The sequence below is a fragment of the Ambystoma mexicanum genome, chromosome 11, assembly GCF_040938575.1.
Source record: "Ambystoma mexicanum isolate Mex_15411 chromosome 11, UKY_AmexF1_1, whole genome shotgun sequence".
Taxonomy (NCBI): domain Eukaryota; kingdom Metazoa; phylum Chordata; class Amphibia; order Caudata; family Ambystomatidae; genus Ambystoma; species Ambystoma mexicanum.
In genome coordinates, this window is record NC_090934.1 from 990472673 (window position 1) to 990497191 (window position 24519).

Consider the following 24519-nt stretch of genomic DNA (forward strand, 5'->3'; position numbering starts at 1 on the left):
GCCCCCAGTCCACCAATTTTATGACCCATTGCTCCCTTTGTGTTGAAACCAAGTAAGTATCCTTTAACTATTGTGATTAATTGCCATACCGACTACCCTCTTGTCAGTATCCAGAGTGCATCCCTTTTCCATCTTGAAACTGTCTGTCCTCTGCATTCCTTTACATGATTGATTGTATTTCGTAGTGTGCTAGACCGGTCTGTTGTGATAATAATAAAGTATATATTTGTATACAACCTTGACTGGACAGTCCCTTTTATCAATGGGTAATAATTGTATTTTTAGTTTGCACAGAACGGATGTGCACTGTGCAGGCGGTTCGTTAATACCTAAAGGGCACTTTTGAAAACAGACGAAAAGAACATAGAAAGCTATTCAGGGGTAATTGTTGAGTGCAGTATCTACTTCCTGCAAGCCTGAGACCCAAAATAAGGCTACTCGTTACTCATGGCTGATGCTCATAGTACAGGTCAATCAAACCACTTTACAGGCCTTCACTCATACACGACAGTCACAGTGCAGCCATTGAACACTATATAAAATCCTCATCGATTTTCTTGTCTTTTTCCGGCTTGACTACCGCACTTCCGGTCGGTCTACCTGCCTATGCTCCAGTCCCACTTCACTCTATTTGTAATGCTTCCATCCACCTTCTCTTCACTCTCTCCTCCATCCTGCATATCGGCCCACTTCATTTGTTTCATTGTTTCACCATCCTGTTCTTTTTCATTTCTTATGTGTCGTATATAAATGTTTACACATTCAAACACCTCTCTGTCTGCCCTTAGTTGCGTTGCACTCCCCTTTTCACTCTCTTTCTTCCTCTTGTCTGTACCTCAAGCCCCCTGCGCTCAGTCTCACTTGCAGGCTTTCACCGCCTCGGGCCAAAACATTGGAACGCGTATACAACCATTACATCGCAGACCATTGCTGTAAATCCCATTTCATTGATTTTTTTTAAAACACATTTCACCGCAAATATAGATGGTGGTTGGGTTTGGGTTTTAATTAAGGTGGGGGATGTAGGGTGGGGATGGCTGCGGGGGTCGCCCTTGCATGTATTTTCAAAGAAATGTGTTTAAATAAATTCAATGACATTGGATGCTAAGCCCTCATTTAAAGCCAAATGGGCCACAATGATTGGTGTAGGCTAAGCCTACCTTAATGAACCAATCCTCAGTCCCCACCAACAATCTCCCGTATACCTGAGGTCATAACCAGAGTGCATTGCAACATAAAAGGTAAAGGGGTGTGTGTTGTGGATCAAAGGGTCTCTCTGGTTAATTGAGCTCTCTGTGGTTCCTGATTAAAGTGGCAGGTCTCCCTTGAAGCTGCGGTGAGAACAGACTTTCTGTCTCCTGCAAACCACATCTCACACCTTCTGAATAGGGTCCTCGTGCGAGGTTTGCCTACTGTAAACACATAGTCCCAGACATGACAGCTCACGGTCATTGATACATTAGGGTGGGAGCTGGCTTCAGTTTGACACAGTGCATAGAAAAGGGGTTTTGGGGTTTCTTGTCTCCTTTGTTTCAGCCTCTGCAGCCAGGCCCCAAGTGGGCCAGTTTAAAGTATACTCTATTAGTATGTTAATTATGTTAATTGCTGCCACCATCTGCAGAGGGTAAACAAACGGACAGGGCAGATCCATGGAGCCTTTGGTAGTTAATTAAGCTGGCCATGGCAGGACGACGGTTTGGCCCTCACCCTTCTGAGATGCACCATGTACTCCACCTGTCAGATCCCAACTAAATATGACAGGGAGGACTGCGCCTGTAGGCTCTGTCCACCCAGAGTACACAGGTCTAAGTGTATGTCGTTCAGTGAGCATAGGAAAATGTGTGTAGATTAGCCCCACACATTTTCCAGAGGTTTATCTAGCATCATTCAATTTCATATAACATTTAAAAAAAGCCCAGGTGAGCGCACACCCACCGTGCGGATAGTCAAATTCCTCACGGGGGCAGGGACAACTGGGAGATAATTTGGTTTTCCCAGGATAACAAAATGTGATTGAGTGGGACAGCAGGGTCCAGAACTCTGACTTCCAGGGTCCAAAGTGGACAAACTAGCCACCAGCTCACATCTCCTTCCTCCCTTTCTGCTGTTATGAAACGTTGTATACTATAAGAACCATTGCTGTAGGATTACCTCAGAGTCAGCCGTGTCTCCCAGCTTCAACACTTCCATTGCCACGTGAAGCTGTCCTGGGTGGCAGCTTCTTCACCAGAACCACGAGATAGGGAGGGAGCGAGGGAGGAAGGCAGGCGCGCGGGCACGCACACGCACGCTTACGTACATGAGGCTGTCTGGCTGCAGTAATTCTAGTGAAACCTGTAATCACCCTAAGGACAGGTTCCCCACAGAATGTGTGTTCCTCCCACTGAGACAGCCTCGGTGCAACACTGGTCATTTCCCTGCACTAATGCCCACCTCAATGTTCTATAAAAATAGTAATTATGTTCTTCACCGCCTGCTTTGCAACCAGTCTCCTCCCTACTCATATTATAAGCCTAGAATGTCAAGCTACAGAAGCATCTTTGTGTGACACGTGACATTTTTTGGGACCAAAATATAATGCTTTAACTTAATAGAAGAATAATTATTTTAATATATAAAATTCCATGGACATCCACTGGAGCATTGAGTGTAGCCAGGAATTTAATTTATTTAATTGGATTTTTATAACACGTATATTATGGTACCTAAGTTGGGTTTCTAAGTGCAGATCCGGGATTCGAACCTCTGTTGCTCTGTGTGGTCGTGCTTCCAAGACCAGCGCGTTGCCCGTGTGCTATCCTCCACTCACAAACGAATGGGATTCCCTCAAGTGCAAGGCTCACAAAAAAATGAGTGGCACAGGAGGAAAAAGTAATGTAAATCAGTTTGCAAACAAACTGCAAAAATGCAAGAAGAGATTCGTTTATTAGGAGGGGCCTGTAATATACGAGAGATCAATCACAAAATGATGTAGGTCTATAACCGTGGCAAGGGATGAAGGGTGTAGTATATATATGTGTATTGCAAGAGACCAGAGGCCAATCACAGGAGCAAAACTATCCCAGGGGGAGGGAACTCTATTGGTGGAGCAGGAGAGAGACCGCTGGGGGCTTCAGTTCTATGATAGACAGGAAGAGATCTCTGACAGGAAGCAAGAGATCCATCAGTGGGCGATGGACTCCTCTTACTGAGGACTAGGCCTCTGTTACAGGATGGTGGAGGCCCACAACAGGTGGCCAAATATCTATCACAGGAGACAAGGGGCCTGTTTCAGAAGGCAACAGATCTCTCTGGCATCTGTCACTTGACCTGGAAGATATGCAGACATCTGGTCATCACCGGGGCATAGTCCTCTATCAATGGTAGCAGGAGATCAATCAGAAAAGCTACTTTTCGAGCCCAGGAGACTGGTCAGATCTTAAAGAAGCCCGTCGTGCTCTTACTTCAGGTGAGGTTTTTATCTGCAGAGGCTAGCCCGGGATGGTGAAAGTACTGTGCGTGATGCTCGACTACACCCGGGCAGGTGCTGTGTATGATGTGGCAGGTAAGTGCATAAAGCGAGCACCGTGAGGTAGCTGACCTGGTCTTTAAGAGTACATTTGGGAAGATGGGGTGCCTGGTATTAACATAATGGGGGCAGTTCCTAGTTGGCAGGGATAAGGTGCAGGGAGTAACTGAGGTCGCATGGTAGGGATGGTTAGAGAGTGCCCAGTGGGAGGTGAGCTACAATAGTGGCATGTGGACCATAGAAAGATGGGGTGTCTGGAATTGTTGGCTATAGTGCAGCAGGGTTCGTGAGATCCCTGACAGTCAGAGTACATTGAAGATGGGGTTCCCCTTTTTGGATGGTTTGTGTTGATGGTTAGAGTGCAGTAGAGCAGCTGGTCAGGGTGACACCACACACAGCAGGAAATGTGAAGGTCCTGCTAAGGGTCAGTTCATACCAGATGCAGAGACCGCCATCCAAATACATATCTGGGGACCCTTGCTAGGCCCACTATATGTGCTCATGGAATGGATTCCTTTTGGGCTCAGCTCATGAACCTATGACTGGGGCAGGTCTCACGATCAGGCATTAAGCAAAGAAAGAAAATACAGACCGGATAAAGGCGGGATTAAAGAAAATCCTTCAGCAGAAAAGACTGTCACCTGGATCAATAGTCGGCCACACAGAGTACGAATGCTAACAGATGCGATAGCCACTTCCCCACAAACGGAGGAAGCAGAGTGCTAGCTCATGAAACCACTCGCTCCTTCCTTCCCGATCCTAAAAGCTGCCTGGGGTTTCAGACCACAGAGGCTGGCCTATGGGCTGATCCAAATCATCTCAATGGCTGAAATAAAGGAGGAGGGGTCCACATAAACAGGGAGGAAATGGCTCTATGGAGCAAGAGCCAATCATGAGAGACATAGCCGATAGGGAAACAGACCCACCAATCAGACCTCTCGCTTCGTCAAACAACGTATCAATGTGTAAATGAAAGGAGGCAGGAACCACCTGACTGTGTGGGTTATAGTGCTGCATGTTAATCGTCTAAGCCAAGAAGGTCAAAGTGCAATATTAACACTAGAAGGAGAAAAGATAGGTGAAGGATATTTACACTTGTGTTGGCCAAGCCAAAAGGGCTAAATAGGGAGAGTGAGTGTGAAGAAGAGTTGGCTAAGCCAGTGGAGTCTAAGCTTGAGAGAAGTCAGGTGTAGAAGACAGATAGCAGGAGAGGCCTGCTGACCTGGGATCGGAGGACTGGTTGCAAAGACTTCCCCCAAATTCCCTAAAGTACTGAGAGTAAAAGCTTGCTTGGGCAATAGTCCAGACCACAGTGGGGATAGCATATACACTAGTCCAACTAATGAACCCTTTCAGGAAGCCTAGATTTATAATGGGAATAGAAAGACCACCAGGTTCAATAAAGAATACTTTCTATTGCCTGAGCCCTCGGTAGAGGCCATACATCTTACTCATTAGTATCTGGAAGGGGAGAGAGTACCTACTAATTCTGTTTACCAAGGCGCACCCCCAACAAAAGGGTAAGAGGAGTAATATTCAGGTCTTGCCCATTCAGATGCTCTGAGACTGTTGCCTTGTCTTTCTGGGCCCCAGCAAAGAGAAGAACAAAGGCCAGGACAAACATCCAGACACAATGACAGTCCCAGTGTCATGAAAGAAGTGTGCAGGGTCACTGCAGGCCCTAAAACTTTGAATACACTGCTGAAGAGCAAAGTCCTGGGCAGACACCATGGAGTTTTGTTTGATGTTAGTCTAGAGATGGACAGGATTCCCAGTCCTGTTAACGAAGATTTTGCTGGATCATGGAAAGACTATGGACATCAGGACATTTGGCCTAGGGTGATATAAGACTAGAGATGGACTTTGGACCAAAAGAGATATCAGGCTAGGGATGGAGGTTGGACCTTCGGGCCTTTAGAGTAGGGTGATATTAGACTAAAGATGGACTTTGGACCTTCAGTGATTTTAGACTAGGGCTGGATGTTGGACCTTCGTTCCTTTTGACTAAGGTGATATTAGACCAGGAATGGGCATTGGACCACTGATCCTTTTAACTAGGGTGATATGAAACTAGAGGTGACTTTTGAACCTCCCTAGTCTAATATCACCATAGTCTAAAGAAACTACAGTGATATTAGACTTGGGAAGGACTATGGACCTCCAAGACTTTACAGTCGGTTGATATTTGACAAGGAATAGCAGTTGGACCAACAGTCCTTTAGAATAGGGTGATATTGGTCCAAGGATGGCTCTAGGCCCTCCAGTCCTTTAGACTAGGGTCATATTCGACTAGGGATGGCCTTTTGCCCTTCAGTCCTTTAGATCAGGATGATGTTAGAATTGGAATGGACTTTGGACCCCCAGTCTTTTTGAGTAGGGCGATTTTAGATTAGGGATAGACCTTGGCCATTTGGTCCCTTAGACAAGGGTGATATTAGGCTAGGGGAGGCCTTTGGACATCCATTACTTTAGACTACGGCGATTCTAGACTAGGGATGGCCTTTGGACCTCCAGTCATTTAGATTAGAGGGATCTTAGTCTAGGGAAGGCTTTGGCCCTTCAGTCCTTTAGAATTGGGTGATTACCAACATGGGATGGATTTTGGTCCTCCAGTACTTTAGAATAGTCACTAGAGTGATGTTAACCTAGGGATGGCCTTTAGATATCTAATCCAAAGGATTAGGGTAATATTCAGCAAGGGATGGACATTGATCCATCTGTCCGTAGAGTGATATTAGATTAGGGATGGACTTTGGACTACCAGTCGTTCAGACTAGGCAATTTATCACAGACTTTGTGTTGAATCCCCTTCCTTGCACTATTTTAGTGTAGCCATGGCTCCTCTTGGGCAACATTCCACCCTGTAGCCAATCCTCCAAACCCACCTGAAACCTATTGGGGCCTCTCCCAAATTGTGCAAACCTTTAACCAAGAGACAGCCTCTCTCAGCTCTTGAGGGAGATTCGGGCTGTTGCTTTTAAAGATGGAGAACCTTTTGGAGAGCACCAAAAACAAAGGCCAAGTGCGCCCTCTTATGTCAAGGTATTTACTGTCCTCCTTATTCTTGGCTACAAAATAAATCTAGTTCAATTCCTCCCTGGTTGAATGACTCAAGTAGAGTAGGGCCAGGGCATTACCAAGAGTGGGTGGTTAGAAATGCGTAAACAAGGAGATGGACCTAGCAAAGATTCGGAGGAGTACAGTAGTGCTTTTGAGGTGTGTAATAGGTGCAATAAGGCTGCAGGGAAGGTGTGGGAATTCGTCAAAAATATCAGAATCCAGGAGGGGAGTTGAGAAGCCTGCCGTTGCCTATTGTACACCAGTTGGTGAGTTGAGGTGTGTTGTAGCATGGTTAGTCCCTGGCATGTGATGGTGAAGTCGAGTAGGGAAAACAAGGATTTGGATTGGATGGCTAGAGTAGCGTACTGAATGTGAGACACCTGCTTTAGAGAGTGAGACTACTGCGGGGAAAGCAAGATACTGGTGAGCATGGCGGGACACAGCAAGGCAAGCGAGGGGCCTGGTGTGGAGGTTCAGAGCGCAGTGGAAATGGTGAAGCGCCTGATATGGCTTTTTAGGTTCAGAAGCATGCGTGACTTGGATGATTAGAGTGCAGTGGGGGGAGGGTGAAATACCTTGTAGGGATGTTGTTACCATGTGAATTCAAAACTAAAGTAAACATCTTGGGTTTTGATGAAACATGTCTGGTTGTTTAGCATGAATTTGACTGGCATGTCCTTTCACAGAACCTGTGGTCTGCTAATAATGGCCCCTGAAGTCAGTTTCACAAGATGAGCGTCTAATTGCACATGAATGTGTTTCACAATTATGGACTAAAAGAACGGGTGGAAACTATTTCTGCTTTCTGGGAGGTGGTGAAAGAGAATGGCTGCATGTTTATTAAATAGTATGCTGAGAAACTGCTTTCTTTGGAAAAGGTGTGTGCAAATTCTCCTAAAGGATAGGCCCACACTTGCAAATTCATGAAAGCAAATCAGTGGGACATCAATTCTGCTCAGCTTCGGAGGAGTAGGCGGCTGCTGATCCCGCTCGAATGCAAGACTCCTCCGACACAAAAAATAACATGCTTGATGCCGCGCACCCAAAACCACTAAAGATGTACCACAGAAAACGTGGCCTCTAGGCTCCTCTCTTTTTTTGTTTAGATAATTTTTATTAATAGATGAAGTCAAAAGTATTATAACCAAAGTTAACAAAGTTTTCTCACACTTATGTAACTCAGCACATTGAGAACTTGTTCAAAATGGGAAGTAACACTTAGTATCTGCTCTAGGCTCCTCTCTTGAGGTGTGTGCCAAGTGTCAACCATCCCAGCGACCACTGTGGAAGTGACATGCCCATCCTAGCTACCACTATGGCACATGCACACACACACACCACAGTGAGCATTGTGGGAGTCTCACACACATTTATTTCACCATTGTGGGAGGAACACCCATCCAAGTAAACCTTGTGGGGATCACATCCATCTCAGTAAACATTGTAGGGTGCAATCACCTGGTCGGCCGCACAGGAAGCGCACCCGGTAGTCCGAGCAGTCCCCGTCTGTCTGCTCCGTTCGCCGGCACGTGAAGCGGTAATCGTGGCCACCCTTGTAGATCACATCAGCTGTTAATGGGATGCCCTCGAATGTAGACACCTAGAGAAACAACCAAGCAAGAGCATGAAGTGAACGCCACACACTACACATCCAAACAATGATGTACCTGTGATTGGAAGCGAGTGGAAGGATCCAACAGTACACAGTGAATCATTACAGGTGTATAACACACAAATTCTGTACGCCGATAAACCAGGGTATATGACATCCTTCCTTTCACCGGAGAAAAAAGACTGAGAGTTTGCCAGGAGCAATACAGATCATGTACCTGTATATAAATCCCTCACGTGACATTTACTTGAACAAAAGGCTGTGTGAAAATGGAGGGATGTGATTGGTTAGACCGGGTCATGTGCCCATACAACAAAAAGGTTTAGCACACAATGTTCACTTCCCAGCACACTGGACAACAGGAAAATCAGTTTGGCCATTCTTGATGGCATGGCAATGAGCCACTTGGATGATATGATCACGAACACAGCTACAAAACAGAAATTAAACATGAGTGTGTGTGTGTTGCTGTGCTAATTATGTTGCAATCTTATGAAAGCCCTAGAGGCTGTGCACTGAACCTCTGCATGTGTTATGTTAGCTGCCATTTGCAGAGTGCTCATCTACCAATGCTATGGCTTTGCGGCAGGCAGTCTGGTTTCGCCAGGTGGCGGGAGGTGGGTTTCTGGAGGACATCAAAGCAGCATTGCTTAATGAATGGGATTAAGATTTAGCAGAATGATTAAGATGATGTTATATCATGGACATTCAACAACATAAAAGGCCAAGCCTGTTGTAACGTTGCAATATACTTTATTTCACTCATCAATTTGAGAATTCATATGCAGAACCCGGGCCCAAGTTCTCATCATCCTTTGAGATTGTCTAGGTTGACCTATAATTAACAGTCCCAAACAAGATTGGACAAGATCCCTTTCTGCTGCCTTACTCAGATGAAATCATAAAATGAGGACATTCAAGTTTCTCTCCAGAATAAACCACTGCAGTCCCAATGTTCTGGTTCACAAAGAAGATTTTGGCACCTTGAATGGCCATCTTACAAGATGCTCGAGGGTGCAGGGTACAATCCGGACACACACAGTCTCTGCGTTATTCTTTCTCTGTCGCCTCTGGGTTTGCTCCTGTTGATGTTGTGACACAACCACCTCCAGTCCTCCGTGTAGGCCCTGCAGGCATGTCGTTGTCTGTGTGATGAGATGCAGAAACAGATGGACCCTCTCCTCAACGTTAAGGCAAAAGGAACTGAGATCCCCATTCCCACTTGCTATGGGTGAAATTAAGATGGCCTTATCCACTCCATTCCTTCAGGTCCTGATTTCCCCCCACTCTGCTGCCTCTCTGTTCCTCCACTGGTCCTGATCCTCCTCCACACAATGCCACATGCTCGTTCCTCCTCCCACCATTGGTTCAACTCCTTCTGATCACAGTCTGACCCGTACCGCCTACCTTGGGCCGTGCCCAGTTATTCCTTCCATCTCTTGCTAGCTATAATCTCACCAGCCTCTTGCAGTGCCTCATGTCCATCCACGTCTTCAAGATGTCTTCTACCAACCACCTGTTGTTCGCTCTGCCAGCCACATCCTACTGAACAACACCAACCACCTTCTGCGGAGTTCCCACCACCTCCAGATGACCTCAACCAACCTCCTCCTACTAGCTTCCTTTAACCACCTCTTGCAGACTTCCTCCAAATGATTTCAACCAACCTCCTCCTGCTCACATCCACCAACCTCCTCCTGTTCACTTCTACCAACCTCCTCCTGCTGACTTTCTCCAACCACCTCACCCAGATGACCTCCATCAACCTCGTCCTGCTGACTCCCTACTTCTTCTAGATTACTCCCACGAACCCCCTGCTGCTCATTTCTAGCATCCACCCCTCTTGACCTCCCACCCCCTCCAGATGGCTTTCACCAACTACAGTATTCCTCCTCATAACCTCTCTATGCAGGCTTTTCTCCCCCTCTTGCTTCCAGACCCCTCCTCCTCTGTCATCCATAACTCTCCTTACTACTCCCACTGCCTCTTTCCTAAACCCCCAGCTTGCTCTGAACTCTTGCCAACCCCCCACCCCCTTTCTGGGATGTCCTTTTTATATTCCACTGACTCGGCCACTGAGGCCAGTATGGGAGTAAAGGCCTGCACATGTGTGTACAAAATACTGCTGTTGTGTGACTGGCTATGGTGGAATTGCCTTCTACCCTCAGGTTCAGTGCATGTCTTAGTGATGAAGGCAAGCACAGGCTGGACCATGGCTTTAAGAAGCGGTTCCCCTACCTCAGAATCCTCCCTCCTGTCTGTCAGCGCAAGCATGCAGGTGTGTGTGATCTGCAACGGAGCCCTGTTCATAGAGGGACCCACAGTGAGTGTTGCCAAGACTTCAGAGTTATCATTATCTTTGAGAAACAGGGTCCCTATTTTACTCCAAGCTTGTCTTGGAGTGTGGTTGTACTTTTCCATGCAAGGTCACAGGCCTGTTTGTAATGTTATTAAAGGCCCAGTAATATCTTTAGCAAGCACATTAATGTCCCGTGCACGATGTTGGGGGCTATCGGAGGATGACCTGCCATCCTTCATATAACCTCAGACCATCAGATGAGGTCCGAAAGCCCACTTGATGAACCCACTAGATGTCCCCAGAGTAAGAAAATAGACTTTGTCACAATGGGCAGAAATATAACCGAGAATGCAGAACGATGCAACATATCTTCCGACACAGTATACCACCTTTTGCTGGTACCTGTCAGCATGCTAATACTGCTGTTGCAATGCAGTGAGTGGTTGCCTATGCCAGTTGCTAGTTTGTGGTGCACGTCCAGTCGCTTTGAATTTGGTTGAGTGGAAGGTTGGGTGGTGTTGCGGTCGGTAGTGTCTGGTGTCAGTGGACAGTTATAGGAATGGAGGTCCTGGATCATTGACAAGACTGTGGACACCGATTTAATGCACTGGCATTGAGTAACTTGATATAGAAAGTTGGAAAAGGCACAGGCTGGCATAGTGCCACATGCCAGTTGAACGACCCAAACTAGCCTGTATCGACCAGTGGCCATCAGTACACTCAACAGCAGCCTTGTATCCTTGTTGATGGGCAACCAAGTCACTCCGACCATAATCTAAAGCCAAACAAGGGGCTTGAAGTCTTATGCATTCACACTAACCTCTAAGAATGTATCACTGGGCAGTGTGGTACAATATGGCACTTGTAGCAAAAAACCACAAACCGCACAAATAAAATACAGCGAGAAAAAAAGATACAAACTAGAGTGGGCGTCCTATAACCGATAATGTATCCAATGGTGTAAAAGTCTATTGGCCTTTCTCATAAGGGGCACACCCTTGTACTGTACTTGGCCATTCAGCTCAAGCTTGGGCAACTCATAGGGTTTGAACCCAGTATGGGCGGGCCACCTGCAGAGCTTGCATGGAGTAGCCATGTTTGGCAGTACAGGAGACACTGATCAAGACCAAGAAAGACGATTGTGTGGGAAATGCTCAAATGGACAGGGCCCACGCTCCTGATTGGATAGGCTGGTCTCGAAGGATGGGCAAATGATGTGGTACAATGCTTGTCTTCCGAAGACCGCAGGACTTGTCTGCCTCCATAATAGGGAAGGAGGGTTGGCAGATCTCAGGCAGAACTTAGACTTTCCATGCAAGGAATAGATGTTAGTGGCTAAGAGCTATGGTGAACATTTTTGTAAAAGGTCAGTAGCAAGGAGAACTGCTCAGGTCAAGCAGAGAGGGTTGTTCTGTGACCTCACGTGGGTTCTGCAGCATCGTAAGGATGGCAGTGTCTAAGTTCATGTTCAAGTTCAGGCTCATAGGGACCACTCAAAGGCCCAAGGACAAGGCCACATCTCTAGAGAAGAAGGCTTCTGTTGACTTCTGCAAAGATAGCTGAGGGATAGCTTCTCGAGAGCAGTGACCGGCTTTGCCACTATCCCCACTCCAAATGGGACCTTGACCTCTGGTTAGGCCTAAGACTGCTACGTCCGTGCAGTCCTGCTGTGAGAGTTGTAAGCAGAAGCTCGGTGTTTGCTTTGGTCCAGTTCAGGTGTGGCCACTCTTTCGGCTTCAGACTGGCAAAGCGAGAGTTGCCTCCCGAACTCGACCTGTGAGCACATAGTTGTGCCAGCATTCAAGCATGGATTGATGATCAGCATCCGCCAAAGCCTTGTTATAAGAAATGCTGAAATGGACAGGGCTTTACCTGAATATGGCTTCCTCGAACTAATGCAAAAATGCATTTGTGGGTAGGTTGACAGCTCACAACGGTAAAGGCAGGGGAGGCAGCGACTTTGCTCTTCAGGATGAGAAGGAGGCCTAAGACGCCGAGAGCCATGCCAATGTCGCCAGAAGATGTAGGACCACCTGCGTCCAGCAGGAAGAACCTCTTTGGAGACTTCCTCTGGTTTCATAGTATCATTGGGGATGCATTGTCAGGGTGGGTGTCTCAAGAGCGGCCGCCCCACAGTGGGCCAGCCTGCACTGCGCAAGTTTCTGCAGGAGGGCTGGCAGCCTTTCATCCTCTCGCGGTCTTCAGTACCAACTGACTACCATTAATAAGGGGAGTAACATCAGTTATTACAGCACTTGGAAGCAGAGGAATCTGTCATGAAGCGCTATACAAGAAAACAAATTATTCTCGTTTACCAGGGTCAGTAGCTAGGATGGGCGACTCAAGGCTGTGACGGCATGGGAAAAGTTACCGGTCCAGGGAAGAAGTGTTCTGTTGGCTTCTTCAACAATATCTACTGGCCGGCTTCTGGAAGGCAATTGCAGGTTCTTTGAGGTAACGTTAGTTCAAATGGGGTCTTGACACATTGGTAAAGTTTTAGTTCAGAACCTGTTTTTAAAGCTAAAACACGACAGCATCAATCGGTTCTTAAAATAATCACACAAAAAGTGCATTTATTCAAACTTTTAAAACTGTCGGGATTCCCCCATGTACCGAGGAGGCGCAATCTCGTCCTTGGCACTTAAGGGGTTAACTGCCTCTTGAGTGTGTCTAAAAATGCAACGAGGGGGTTCCCAGGTGTCTGTCTGCCCACCACCAGCAGACAGGCACTTCTGCGGAAACCTGGGCAACACAGAAACTGTGCCAATGAAAGTAGCTATGAACCGTTCAATGGACCATAGGAGGGTGCAAGCTACCAGCTGCCGAGCGAGGTCTCCCCTGCCCTTCCTTCATTCTCACACAGTTCACACAGCTCACCTGAAGCATAAAGCATTGGTGATTAGGTATGAAGCTTGTGGGATTTTTAATTCCTGTCAGGCCACTCCCAAGTCAATGTGCAGTCTTTATTCACACATACCAGCATGCCTCAATGAAGTTCTAATATGTGGTTGGGCTCGGCAAATCATTGCCCCAAGCCTATACAGCTGCCCTAATAACCAGCTGTTCCTTCACTTATATCGCTGCACAACAACAGAGCGGATAATCCAATGAACACAGCGTGGTTAATCCAGGCTCTACACATTGATATCTCAAGCAGCTTAGCCGCAGATGTACCCCCAGATTTACTCATATTGTACATTTCTACACCCCCCAAAACAAGAAAGCAAATGACCACGAAATAATTTACTTCGTTAAAACAGGGTACCCTTAATTAGTATAATTGCAAAACATCATGGTGCAGTAGACAAAAGGTGCTGAGAAAGAGGAAGGGCCATTTGACCCTCGCACTTTTCCCTTTCCCCCTTCCCATGCACTTGCGCGATCTGAATGACACCTGCCCTAGTAGGATCGTTATCTGTCTTCCCCTGTTCCCCCTCCCTTGCCTCGTCGCGCCTTGAAACACTTGTATATGGGCGCGTTATAAATGCCATATCATATCATATCATACAGGGCTGTTGCCAATTGAAAGAGTCATCTGCCCTCCACTTGAGATCCCTTAAAATTTAAACCGCAGGCTCCTCCCCCTTGTTTCATATAGTTATGTAACATCACGACACAGTTTGGGGAGTGTCTGTAGGCAAAGCCTCTGTGAATGTGGTGGTGTACCATTTCAAACAACACGTGACGCGTGGGGGAGCCCATGGCACGTGATGTGAGGAAGGGGGAGGAGAAAAGAGAATAAAGTTAGCACGCGCGCCGGAAACAGGGCAGTGCGGAGTAGCTAATCAACTTACGAGTGCCTGTGTATTTTACTGTGGGGGTGGTGTATCATCCCAAGCGTCCCTGTCCGTGCCGTGGGAGACTTAGGCACGGGACATCACAGTAGAGGTAGGTCAGGTATGTTTATTACGCGGCTGCAGTGTTCCAGAACGAAATCCAATGAGTGCTGCACGACCTGGCAGGAACAACCAATGTCAGAGATGACATCTTTGTGCATGGTAAGACACATCAAGAACACCATACTCGGCTGGGAGCCGTACTGTAACGACTGGAGGAATCAGGTTTGACACTGCACGCCGAGAAGTGCGAGTTTGGAAGAAGAGGACTTGCCTTCTTTGCCTATGTCTTCAACGCTGAAGGGGTGTCACCCGACCTTGCTAAAGTCACAGACATAAAAGGAGCACAAAAAAACACATCCTCCTCAGAAGTCACAAGCTTCATGGGAATGGCAACGTACTGTGCTCCGCTATGAGAACTCAGCAGAAAAGGAGTGCCATGGGAGTGGGGTGAAGAACAGGAGAAGGCATTTCAGCAGATCAAAGACTCTCTGCCAAAAAAGCAGAAAGGGCCTTTTTTAACATTGAACGAGGCACCGAGCTGCTGGCAGACCCCAGCCATGTAGGCTTAGTGGCCGTCTTAACCCAGATAGACCAAGAAGGCACCATAAGCCCCATTGCTTTCGCCAGTAGAGTGCTCACTAAGACAGGACAAAACTATGTGCGTATCGAGAAAGAAGCCCTGGCAGTACTGTGGGGATGCAGACATTTCCTTCCAGGTAAACCTCCTCGGTAAGCCAGCCAAAATATCAACTGACCATAAACCGTTGATCCCAATTTTCAAGGGATAGACACTGCACTAACCAGCCTGACTAGAAAGTGGATGCTTCAACTGCAGCCTTTTGACATAGAGGTCATATAAAGCGCAGGTGCAGACAACCCTGCTGACTACTTTTTCCGGCACCCAAGACCTGCGACCCAACAGGAGCGAGAACACACGTGAGAGACTCAAGAACATGTGTGCCATATAGTGGCGTGTGCCCACCCAAAAGCAATGACCCTGGCAGAAATAGTTGAAGAAACAGAGCAAGACTCATGACTACAGCGAGTAAAACAAACAATACAGTTAGGAGACTGGAAGAACTGTCTATCAGCCATTACGCACTGCACAGCAGCAGCGCAAGAACAACTGCAGGCCCTATTTGGGATTTGACGCAAACTGGCCATATCGACCAAAGGAGTCATTCTAAAAGGGCACTGCATTGTACTGCCTGAAGCGCTGGAGGAACGGGCGCTTAGACTCGCACATGAGGGGCACCAAGGGGTAGTGAAGACCCAGGCGTACCTAAAATCATGAATATGGATGCCCAAGATCCAACAGAGAGTCCTGATGCTAATTTAAGACTGCAGAGCCTGTCAATACTTCCAATGGCAGATGGCCCCCAGAACCCACATCTAGTGCTCCCAGAAGCCAGAAAACATGGGAGTCAGTGAGCGTGAAACTTTGCACGGTAGCAAACGAAGACCTCACGGAGGTGGAACCCGTGAGGTCCACGGATGCATCCTCAGTCGTAACGCCATGGAGAAGATATCTGCTGTTCAGGACCTGCCGAGCAAAATACAGAGTAATAACGGACCCACATTCACCAGCCCGGAGCTGAGAAACTTTCTAGAGAACCTCAACATACACAAAATCACCCCATGCTGGCCGCAGGCCAATGGTGATGCCGAAAAGTTTATGGGATCACTGAGGAAGACAAAACGCATCACCAGACACCAACAGCCAGCAGCCGTGGCTACCAGCGATTTACCGGTTCCTTCAGTCATACCACCAGACCCCTCATACCGCTACCAGAATAAGCCTGCAGTGCCAAACTCCCACTCCATGCCAACTGGGTGGTGCCAGAAATGGACATAGAGAAGATAGAGAGAACAAGGAGACACCACAATGAGAGAAAGAGAGCCATGCCTCCCAGGCACACCACTGAGAGCTCCAAGCCGGAGACACTGTATTGGTAAAGAATCAATCTCCACCTTGGAAGATGGCAGTGTTATATGAATCACACCCCTGGAGGATGGTCGGTGTCGACCACAGCATGGTGACGGCTGCCCGAAGACACAAGTTCATATATCTCACCACCGCAAAGTACTGCAGACCATGTAAAAGGAAGGAGCCAAGCAAAGCCCATGAAACAATGAGTCCCCAATCCGTCGGGAGGAAGCGTCAGGAGAAGAGCCAAGCAACACGGACGATACCATGACAGCTCCTGGCACCCCTGGTCCGGGCGCCTCCCCAGCTGAAGAGGCAGACTGCCCCGAGAAACGGCACAGACCCCGCTATGCACTGAGAGAATGGCCCCAACCATCCTCCAGACTGCAAGGGTACACACTCAATGGGGTTTACCACCGGGAGAAGGTACCATACCGCACCGTACTGTGGGACAGCTGCACCATTTTTGTGTTAATGGACGTTTTGGAGGAATGTGGTGTTGTACCATTCCAAACAACACGTGACGCGTTGAGGAGCCAACAGCATGTGATGTGAGGAAGGTGGAGGAGAAGGAGAATAAAGTTATCACGCGTGCCGGAAACGGAGCAGTGTGGAGTAGATAACCAACCTACGAGTATTTGTGTATTTTATTGTGCGGGCAGAATGTAATACCAAGGGTCCATGTCTGTGCCTGGGAGGCCTAGGCACGGGACATCACAGTAGAGGCAGGTCAGTATATTTACTAAAGCCTCCCGGAAGTAAAGCACAAGGGACTGAGCGTCTAGGCCTTCATACTCTGTTATTGTTTTGGTGCATATTGTGCCTCCTTGGCACTTGATTCTTGTTCTGTTACAAAATGTGTGGTCTTGAAGAGTTGGCAACTGGTGCAAAAGTCCAGTTTCTGAGCAACCCACGGCAGAGAGACCGACGGCTGCCTGCTGTACTAATAGAGAACACAGAACACATCCATCACACACTGCGATCAGAGGACGGGCCGCGTGCCGGGAACCACATTTGGTGTGGGGCAGCGTGAGGGCGAAGGAAAGGCCCTTGCAACAAGAATGGGGCAATTTGTAGCAGTTACAAGCTATTTCGAAATTGGTACTGTCCAGGCAGATTGCAGTTATGTGCAGGCGCAGTTGTGGGCAGATCCAGCGAACACGGGAGTGTGGGTGTGGGCGCTGCATAGCTAGAGGACGGAAGGAGCTAGTCGCCCATGTAGAAAAGAGGACCTTGAGACACAGGAACAGGGGAGAGTTTCTATTGAAGCAGCAGCCAGCCCCTCTCTTCTCTGTCCCTATATGCCCCCAAAGGAAAACCACAAACACATTGCACATTACCCAAGCGTACCACCGGAAAATAGCATCCCACATGCCATATGAAGAAGGGCAGCGAAATTACAGCAGCCCCTTAACTGGCCCTGCTTTAGGTGACCCTTCTGGACAGGGCTTGAGGGCAACATTCCCATATACGCTGGCCCCTTGGATGGGCCAGGTCAGCAGAACTGGCAAAGCTGCAGTGGAGTCTTCTACATGTTGTCTTGACAGAGTTGTGTACTTTGGGTCAAGACCCATCTGAACCCCCAGGGCTCAGCCCAGGAGAATGTGCAGGCACGACATCTGGATAAGTCATCTTGAGCATGGCTGTGGGTTTCTTTCTGTGAGGCCACATCCCGGTGGTGGTAGAGACCACATTTTATAGGATTCAAGATAAAATCAGTGGAGCAAACTTTCCATCTTTTAAATAATAATAGTATCTGTTTCTTATATAGCGCTACACGCCCTTGGGTCTCAGAGCGCTGAAATAACAGATGACATTATTATCTCACAGAGTGCTACTCACTTTATCGACCTTGGAAGGATGAAAGGCTGAGTTGACTGTGCCAGGATTCAAACCCGTCACAGCAGGCTGTACACAGATATCAAGGGTAAGCGCTCAACTTGCTGTGCTATCCGACCGGCTTCTGTCTCACACTTACCTATTAGTATTAAGAATGGATGCCAGCATCCTGAGGTGTGAGAAAGCATTTGGCTTTCCAAGTCTGGGGCATCACTCCTGCAACTGCTACCACCTTCCACCATGCCCCCATATTTATACAACATGCACCAACTAAATCAAACCCTTACTCGCCAAACAAATCCACTGACAGCTGTCACAGACGCCTACTAGCACACCATGGTGCCTGTACTAACCTGCATTCAGACAGCGGTCCCCTGCCTGCTGCCCACTTACACTCAATGAAAACCTGACGACACATCAGACACGAACCCTACCATTGACACAAAGGCATGCAACAGGCTCCCGTGCTGGATGCCAGCATACAGCGAAGCCTCAAAAGCACAGGGGAAATAGCCATGTTCTGCTCCCTCAATTCCCACTAAATAATGCACTACCCCAGCCTTTTTCTTGCAGGACGTGAAGCGCCAAGAATCCATGCAAATGACAAGCGTGCTATACCAGTCAAGTGGCACAGTGAGTAGAGCCGTCACTTTGACATCCGTGCAGAGCTTTCTAACGCAGGTTCGAATCTCAGCAGGGTCAAACTCAGCCTTTCTTCCTTCCGAGGTCGATAAATGAGCACCACACACCTTGGGTAATAAGCAGAACTCATATACCTCAGGGTTCAAAGCGCTATACAAATGTGAAATTATTATTAGTAATAGGGGGAAGCAGCCAATCAGGTTCCTTGGATCACAGGCCGAAACTGCTGATCTCAGCCTGCGTATCCTGGAGGCGGCTTCCGCTGCCCTGTGGCACCATCTTTCCTCCCCTCGCCTTTATTTTGGTTCCTCCAACCCCACTTTTCATCGCCGGGAGCAACAAATCCTCCGCTGCCCACACCACGCTCCTGCTATCGCTCCATGGCCGCCATGGAAATGGAGGAGGGGCTACGTATGGAGCCCTGTCTTCCGCATCCATGGTGGCCATCTTGACACAGTATTTTCATTCAATGATTGGGATGCCACACGCGTCCCATTCGTTGAATGAAAATATATATTTCTTTTTACCACCACGGGTTACCAGATTGGAAAACCAAGGTGCTAATAGCCTTAAGAACCTCTCCGGTGAGCCAGATCTGGTCTTATCGGCCCGGGGACCCTTGTTAAAAGCCCTTGCTTCGCTTGGGCCTTTAACTCGGGGTCCGCGCCGATAAGACATGATCTGTTCCCCGGGATTGCGTCTTAATGCTATATAACAATATGGGGATTCCATTCATCAGTATCGTGACAAATCAATTTCCGGGGCACCAATGGTCCAGGGATGAATGTCAGGTTCTAAACATCAATCATCCCCATACCTCTAGCACACCAAAAGGGATTCGAACAGACTGGAAACACAAGTAAATTATAAACCTCCTTGTCCAATTTTGGTAACATGGGGATGGAACAGCAGGCTTATCTCCACAAGGTTGGTTAGCTACAACACAGTGAACATACAATTATTACCTAATGATGAAATTGACTTTTCAGTCAAGGTTGTATAAACATATCTACTTTATTATTATTCAACAGACAGTTCTAGCACACTAAAAAATACAACCCACCCTGTAGAGGAATGCAGAGGACAGACAGTTTCAAGAAGGAAAAGGGGTGCAATCTGGATAGTGACAGGAGCGTAGTCGGTACGTAATTAATCACAATAGTTCAAGGATACTTGGTTTCAACACAAAGGGAGCAATGGGTCATAAAATGTCACTAGGGGCCTTCGGAGAACAGAACCAAAATGTGCTTGTAGAGGTTCTTGGTGCTCGACAGGGTCGAGTTGGTTTCAGGGTGCTTTGCAACATTCTGCAACAGAGTTCAAGATGGGAGACAGCTGCGGGTGTCAGGCGGCAAGCAGTTCGGTGAACGAGGCTGGACGGACGGCTGTAGGCTGTCCTACACAACCGCTCGGGGTCGGGATTCGTAGTCTCAGTTCTGGTTGGCGGGTCTGAAGCACTGGTCGAGATGCCTAGGACGACCTTAGCGACTGTGGTGTGACAAAAGTCAATGGTGAAGTCGGTATCAGCTCGTGGGGCTCGACTGGCTCAAAAATGTCCTTTAAGGTGGATGCTGGTTGATGCTTTTCGATGCACTCCTAGCGTCTTCACTGGGCTCGTGTTGTCCTTTAAGGTGGATGGGCCAAGGCTGAGGAGAGTGTTGCAAGCAACGGCCTTGTCATTGGTTTGGTTTAGAGACTCTCTGGCACTTCCAACCTAGGAAGCTTGCTTGACGCTTGGCCGGACACTGGTTCTGGAGCTGCTGAAGGGTCCTCTGCATTCAGCTCTATTTTGGAGCCACTGGGTAAGTATCTTGACTTTTTCCTTAAACCTCTTGCTGCCAATACCCCCACCTATCTGGCAGATACCACAGATGCAATTGTGCATCTGGAAGGTCTACCCTTTGACCCTGTTATTAATCTTGTACTGAGGAGACCCTCGACCAGCCCATACAGCTGAGGTTTGCTCCAAAGGTACTTTAAGACGAGATAGCTGCACCTGGAGATGGATGGGGCTGCAGATGTATTACTCCAACACCAAACAATAAGGACAACTCAATGGTTTGGCAAATGGAGTCCGTTTAATGACAAGTGCAAAAAATGGGGAGTTATGGATATCAGCAGTGATGCGATCATCCTTCTCACTTCAACTCCAATGAACTTCATAAAAAACACATTATTTATACTGAAAATTCATCACAAGTCATGTGTAACACTCCAAAGTTAATAAGAATTTTATTGGTTCGGAAAAGGTAACTTTAATATAGGTGCTATATCTGTATATGGTAACAGAGTGAGGGATTGGGTAAAACACTGTCTGGTAGGCGTCTAAGCCCTTCCTTCAAAATGACTACTGTGGACATCACCAAAAGTACGATGTCCCATTGGTTCTACTAATTATAGGACCCTAGATTATTTGGTCCATTGTGAATGGGTTGGCACCAACCCCATGCATATATTTCCACTTTACTTAGCAGCACGCAGAATGGTCAGCCAGGTGCTGGGTGCCTCCTAAACTACCCGGCCTTCCTCCAATTAAGGTTCCAATCAATCTTCACTTCAACAACAATGTGTCAATTATATTACTGTGGTTGGCCTCGAAACTGCATCTTCTGCTTGGGAAAGTTCCACTATCTTCTCCGGGCGGATGCCACGCATAGGTGTGAACTCGTGCTTCTCCTCGCTCGGATGGTCACGTGTTGCAGACACCTTGAATTTGCCTAGTTTCTCTCTATTTCTGCATTTAAGTTTTATTCCGGTTGCCACCTGCCTACGCTTCCTTATCTTGACCTTTCAGAGACAGGATATTCTGTTCTTAGGTTTCAATTAGATGTGGCTACTGTTTGTTCCTTCTATTGGTATGACCTTGGCTCTCTTGGCATGAGTTGCATCTACTGAGTTTCAATTCAGCCGTCTCTTCTCGTTGTGCTAGAATATGAATCTTGTCTTGTTTGGCCTCTAGTAACCTGAGTTGATTCTGCTTTTCATGTAATGTGGAATCGTACTTGTAAAACTGTGCTTTGTTTTGAGGTAGATTATATATAATGGCCCTTGCCGCGCTATTCTTCTACTTAGCATAGCAAGCCGTACTGTTTTCTTAGCTTTCTTGCGGTTTCAAGCATATGTACAGGCGTAAACTGATCGACTGTAGTCATTTTGCTTACAGCTTAACTCTTTCACATTTTGATAGCTTCCTATCACTATAAGCTCACAATCTCTTTTCTCATGGAGTTTCGTCTCCTTGTGTCGTTCTTGGTTCGTCATTTGTTCTAACTGTGAGTCTGTCCGGGCTCTCATGATGTCACCATTCGTCTTCCATTAAGCCCTTTTTGGTTTCTTCCGGGACGGTACTTAGGCAATCCTCATTTCATCTCATTTGTTGGTAGGGTTTTCTCAATGGATACCTTACTGTCCATGGTTGTCTGGTTATTCGTACTTCATTAGGTGTTGCTCTTCTGATGGGTACTAGGCAGAGCCCTACTGCGGCTCTCTGTTGATTTATTTGTTCATCATAACTCACATTTTTTGGTGTGAATGTTCCTGGTACTTCCAAATGGGCGATGGGAGTGCAGGCTTTATTTGGGACCTCCTCTACACTCTATTCATGATATGATATGATATGATATGGTATTTGTAACGCGCCTATACACAAGTGTTTCAAGGCGCGACGAGGCAGGGAGGGAGGGAAACAAGGGGAAGACAGACAAACGATCCTACTAGGCCAGGTGTCATTCAGATCGCGCAAGTGCAGTGGTAAGGGGAAAAGGAGAAAGTGCAGGGGGAGGAGGTGGGGGGGAAGTGCAATACAAGGTAAGTAGCGTAATAAAATAAAATAAAATAATAAATAATAAATAAAAAGGGCCAGCTGGTGGCAAGTGCGAGGTAAGTGCAGAGCAAGTGCTGGGAAGGGGGGCTGTAGGGATACAGTGACAGTCCCACAGTGCAGGGGGAGCCAGGGAGGCAGTACAAGAGGAGAGTGGCTGGGCCCTGGACCGAGGTCGCTGAGAGTGGCCCAGATGCAGGTTTAGTGCAGAATTCAGTGGGGAGTTAAGCAGGTTTAGCATGGGAGAGGGAGAGAGAAGGCAGAAGCGAAGAGGAAGGTTTTGAGGTACTTCCGGAACCGGAGATGGTTCTCCTCAAGTTTCAGGGAGGCAGGAAGGCTGTTCCAGAGGGAGGCCCCTGCTGCGGAGAGAGATCTACCCCCAGCTCGTTGCTTCGAGAAGCGGCTGACCATGAGGGAGTTGGAGACGGATGAGCGAAGGGCTCGTGAAGGAAGATATTTAGGAAGAGAGAGTTGAAGGTATTTAGGCCCCAGGCCCAGATTCACTCTAAATGTGGAATCTTTATATTCAAACATTCTACAGTCAGAATTAAATTATTAAATTCTTTTTGGATTTGAGAAGCAATCCCCAATTGGTCCCCAGTTAGTTCCTAATTGACCTCTTGGAAATCACTTTGACAAAAATTATTTTTAGTTCAAAGAAGATTTCTTCTTACAAATCAAGGGAACCAGAATGGGTGCCACATTTGTCCCGAATTCCGCCACTCTATTCATGTGGACATTTGAGAAAGTTTCCATCTTTGATTAATCTAATCCTTTCCTCCAATCCATTGTCTTCTATAGAAGATATATAGAGGATATCATCATTATCTGGGACAAAACTAAGGGAGAACACGAACATTTCCTCACATGGATCAACACCTTAAATGAACATCTTTGATTCACCATGTCTGCAGATAACACGTCTATACCTTTTTTGGATCTCCTTTTGAAGGTTAAGGATGGTGCAATTGTTGTAGATCTTTATCGTAAAACCACCGACAGAAATACTATTCTCCATTTTGAAAGTTTTCACCCTCAATCCTTAAGGGTGAGCATCCCGTATGGCCAATTCTTAAGGGCCAAGCGTAATTGCACGGGCAAAAAAGATTTTTCGGCACAGGCCGATATCATAGAGATTAGACTATCCCATAGATGTTACCCCCATCATGTATTGAGACAGTCCCGCAAGAGAGCATGTTACCAACACCAGCAGGTCTTATTGTCTAAAAATACTTGTGAGAGTCCGAATAAGTCAAGCATGGTCTGCCCTATGACTTACAGTACCCACCATTCGGCTATTAAGAAAGCCATCAATAAACATTGGCACTTATTACAACTGAACAATTTGTACCTTGATGTTCCTATGCATGCATTTAAAAAGGGTAAGAACCTCAAGAACTAGTTTTCCGAAGCAGACAGGTCCCAAGTTAAAAAGGGACCTTAAACCATCACCGAAACGTGGGGGATGAATAAGATTTGTGCCCACTTTCCATGCGGCTACTGTTGGCAGTGTGGGTCAACGACAGCCACCAGCACTGTCATTCTCAACAAGCCCTGGACTCTCAGGGACCATACCACATGCAACTCGAAGAATGTTTGTTATGTACGCTGTGATGTGTCCATGTGAAATGACCTACATAGGTAAGACATCCAGACCTGTGAAACTCAGGATCACTGAACACAAGTCCAGGATAAGGACTTGTAATCTTAGTTCGCCTATTGTCTCCCACTTCATAGAATATAATCATAGTTGCGGTGATCTTCGGTGGTGGGTTTTAGAACTCGTGAGAGGTCTGGACCCGTATTCCTCCGCCAACAGACTTTCCACTCGAGAACACTGGTGGATTTACAACACTCAAAGCCACATGGTGGGCTTGAATGCTCAGGATGAATTGCCATCGGTCTTTAGTAGACCCATTTAGGCCATTTTGGCAGCAAAGCTCTCCCTATTCCATTCTCGGATCTGGGGCACC

The 24519-nt window shown here is 47.2% G+C and overlaps 1 protein-coding gene across 1 annotated transcript in view; it reads right to left on the reverse strand.

Moving 5' to 3' along the window:
• CEMIP (cell migration inducing hyaluronidase 1) overlaps positions 1–24519 on the reverse strand; it is an 867705-nt gene that overhangs the window by 270091 nt on the left and 573095 nt on the right. The window contains exon 10 of the mRNA XM_069624168.1: positions 8027–8168. Within this exon, the coding sequence (XP_069480269.1) occupies positions 8027–8168 (142 nt within the window). The remainder of the gene's footprint in view (positions 1–8026; positions 8169–24519) is intronic.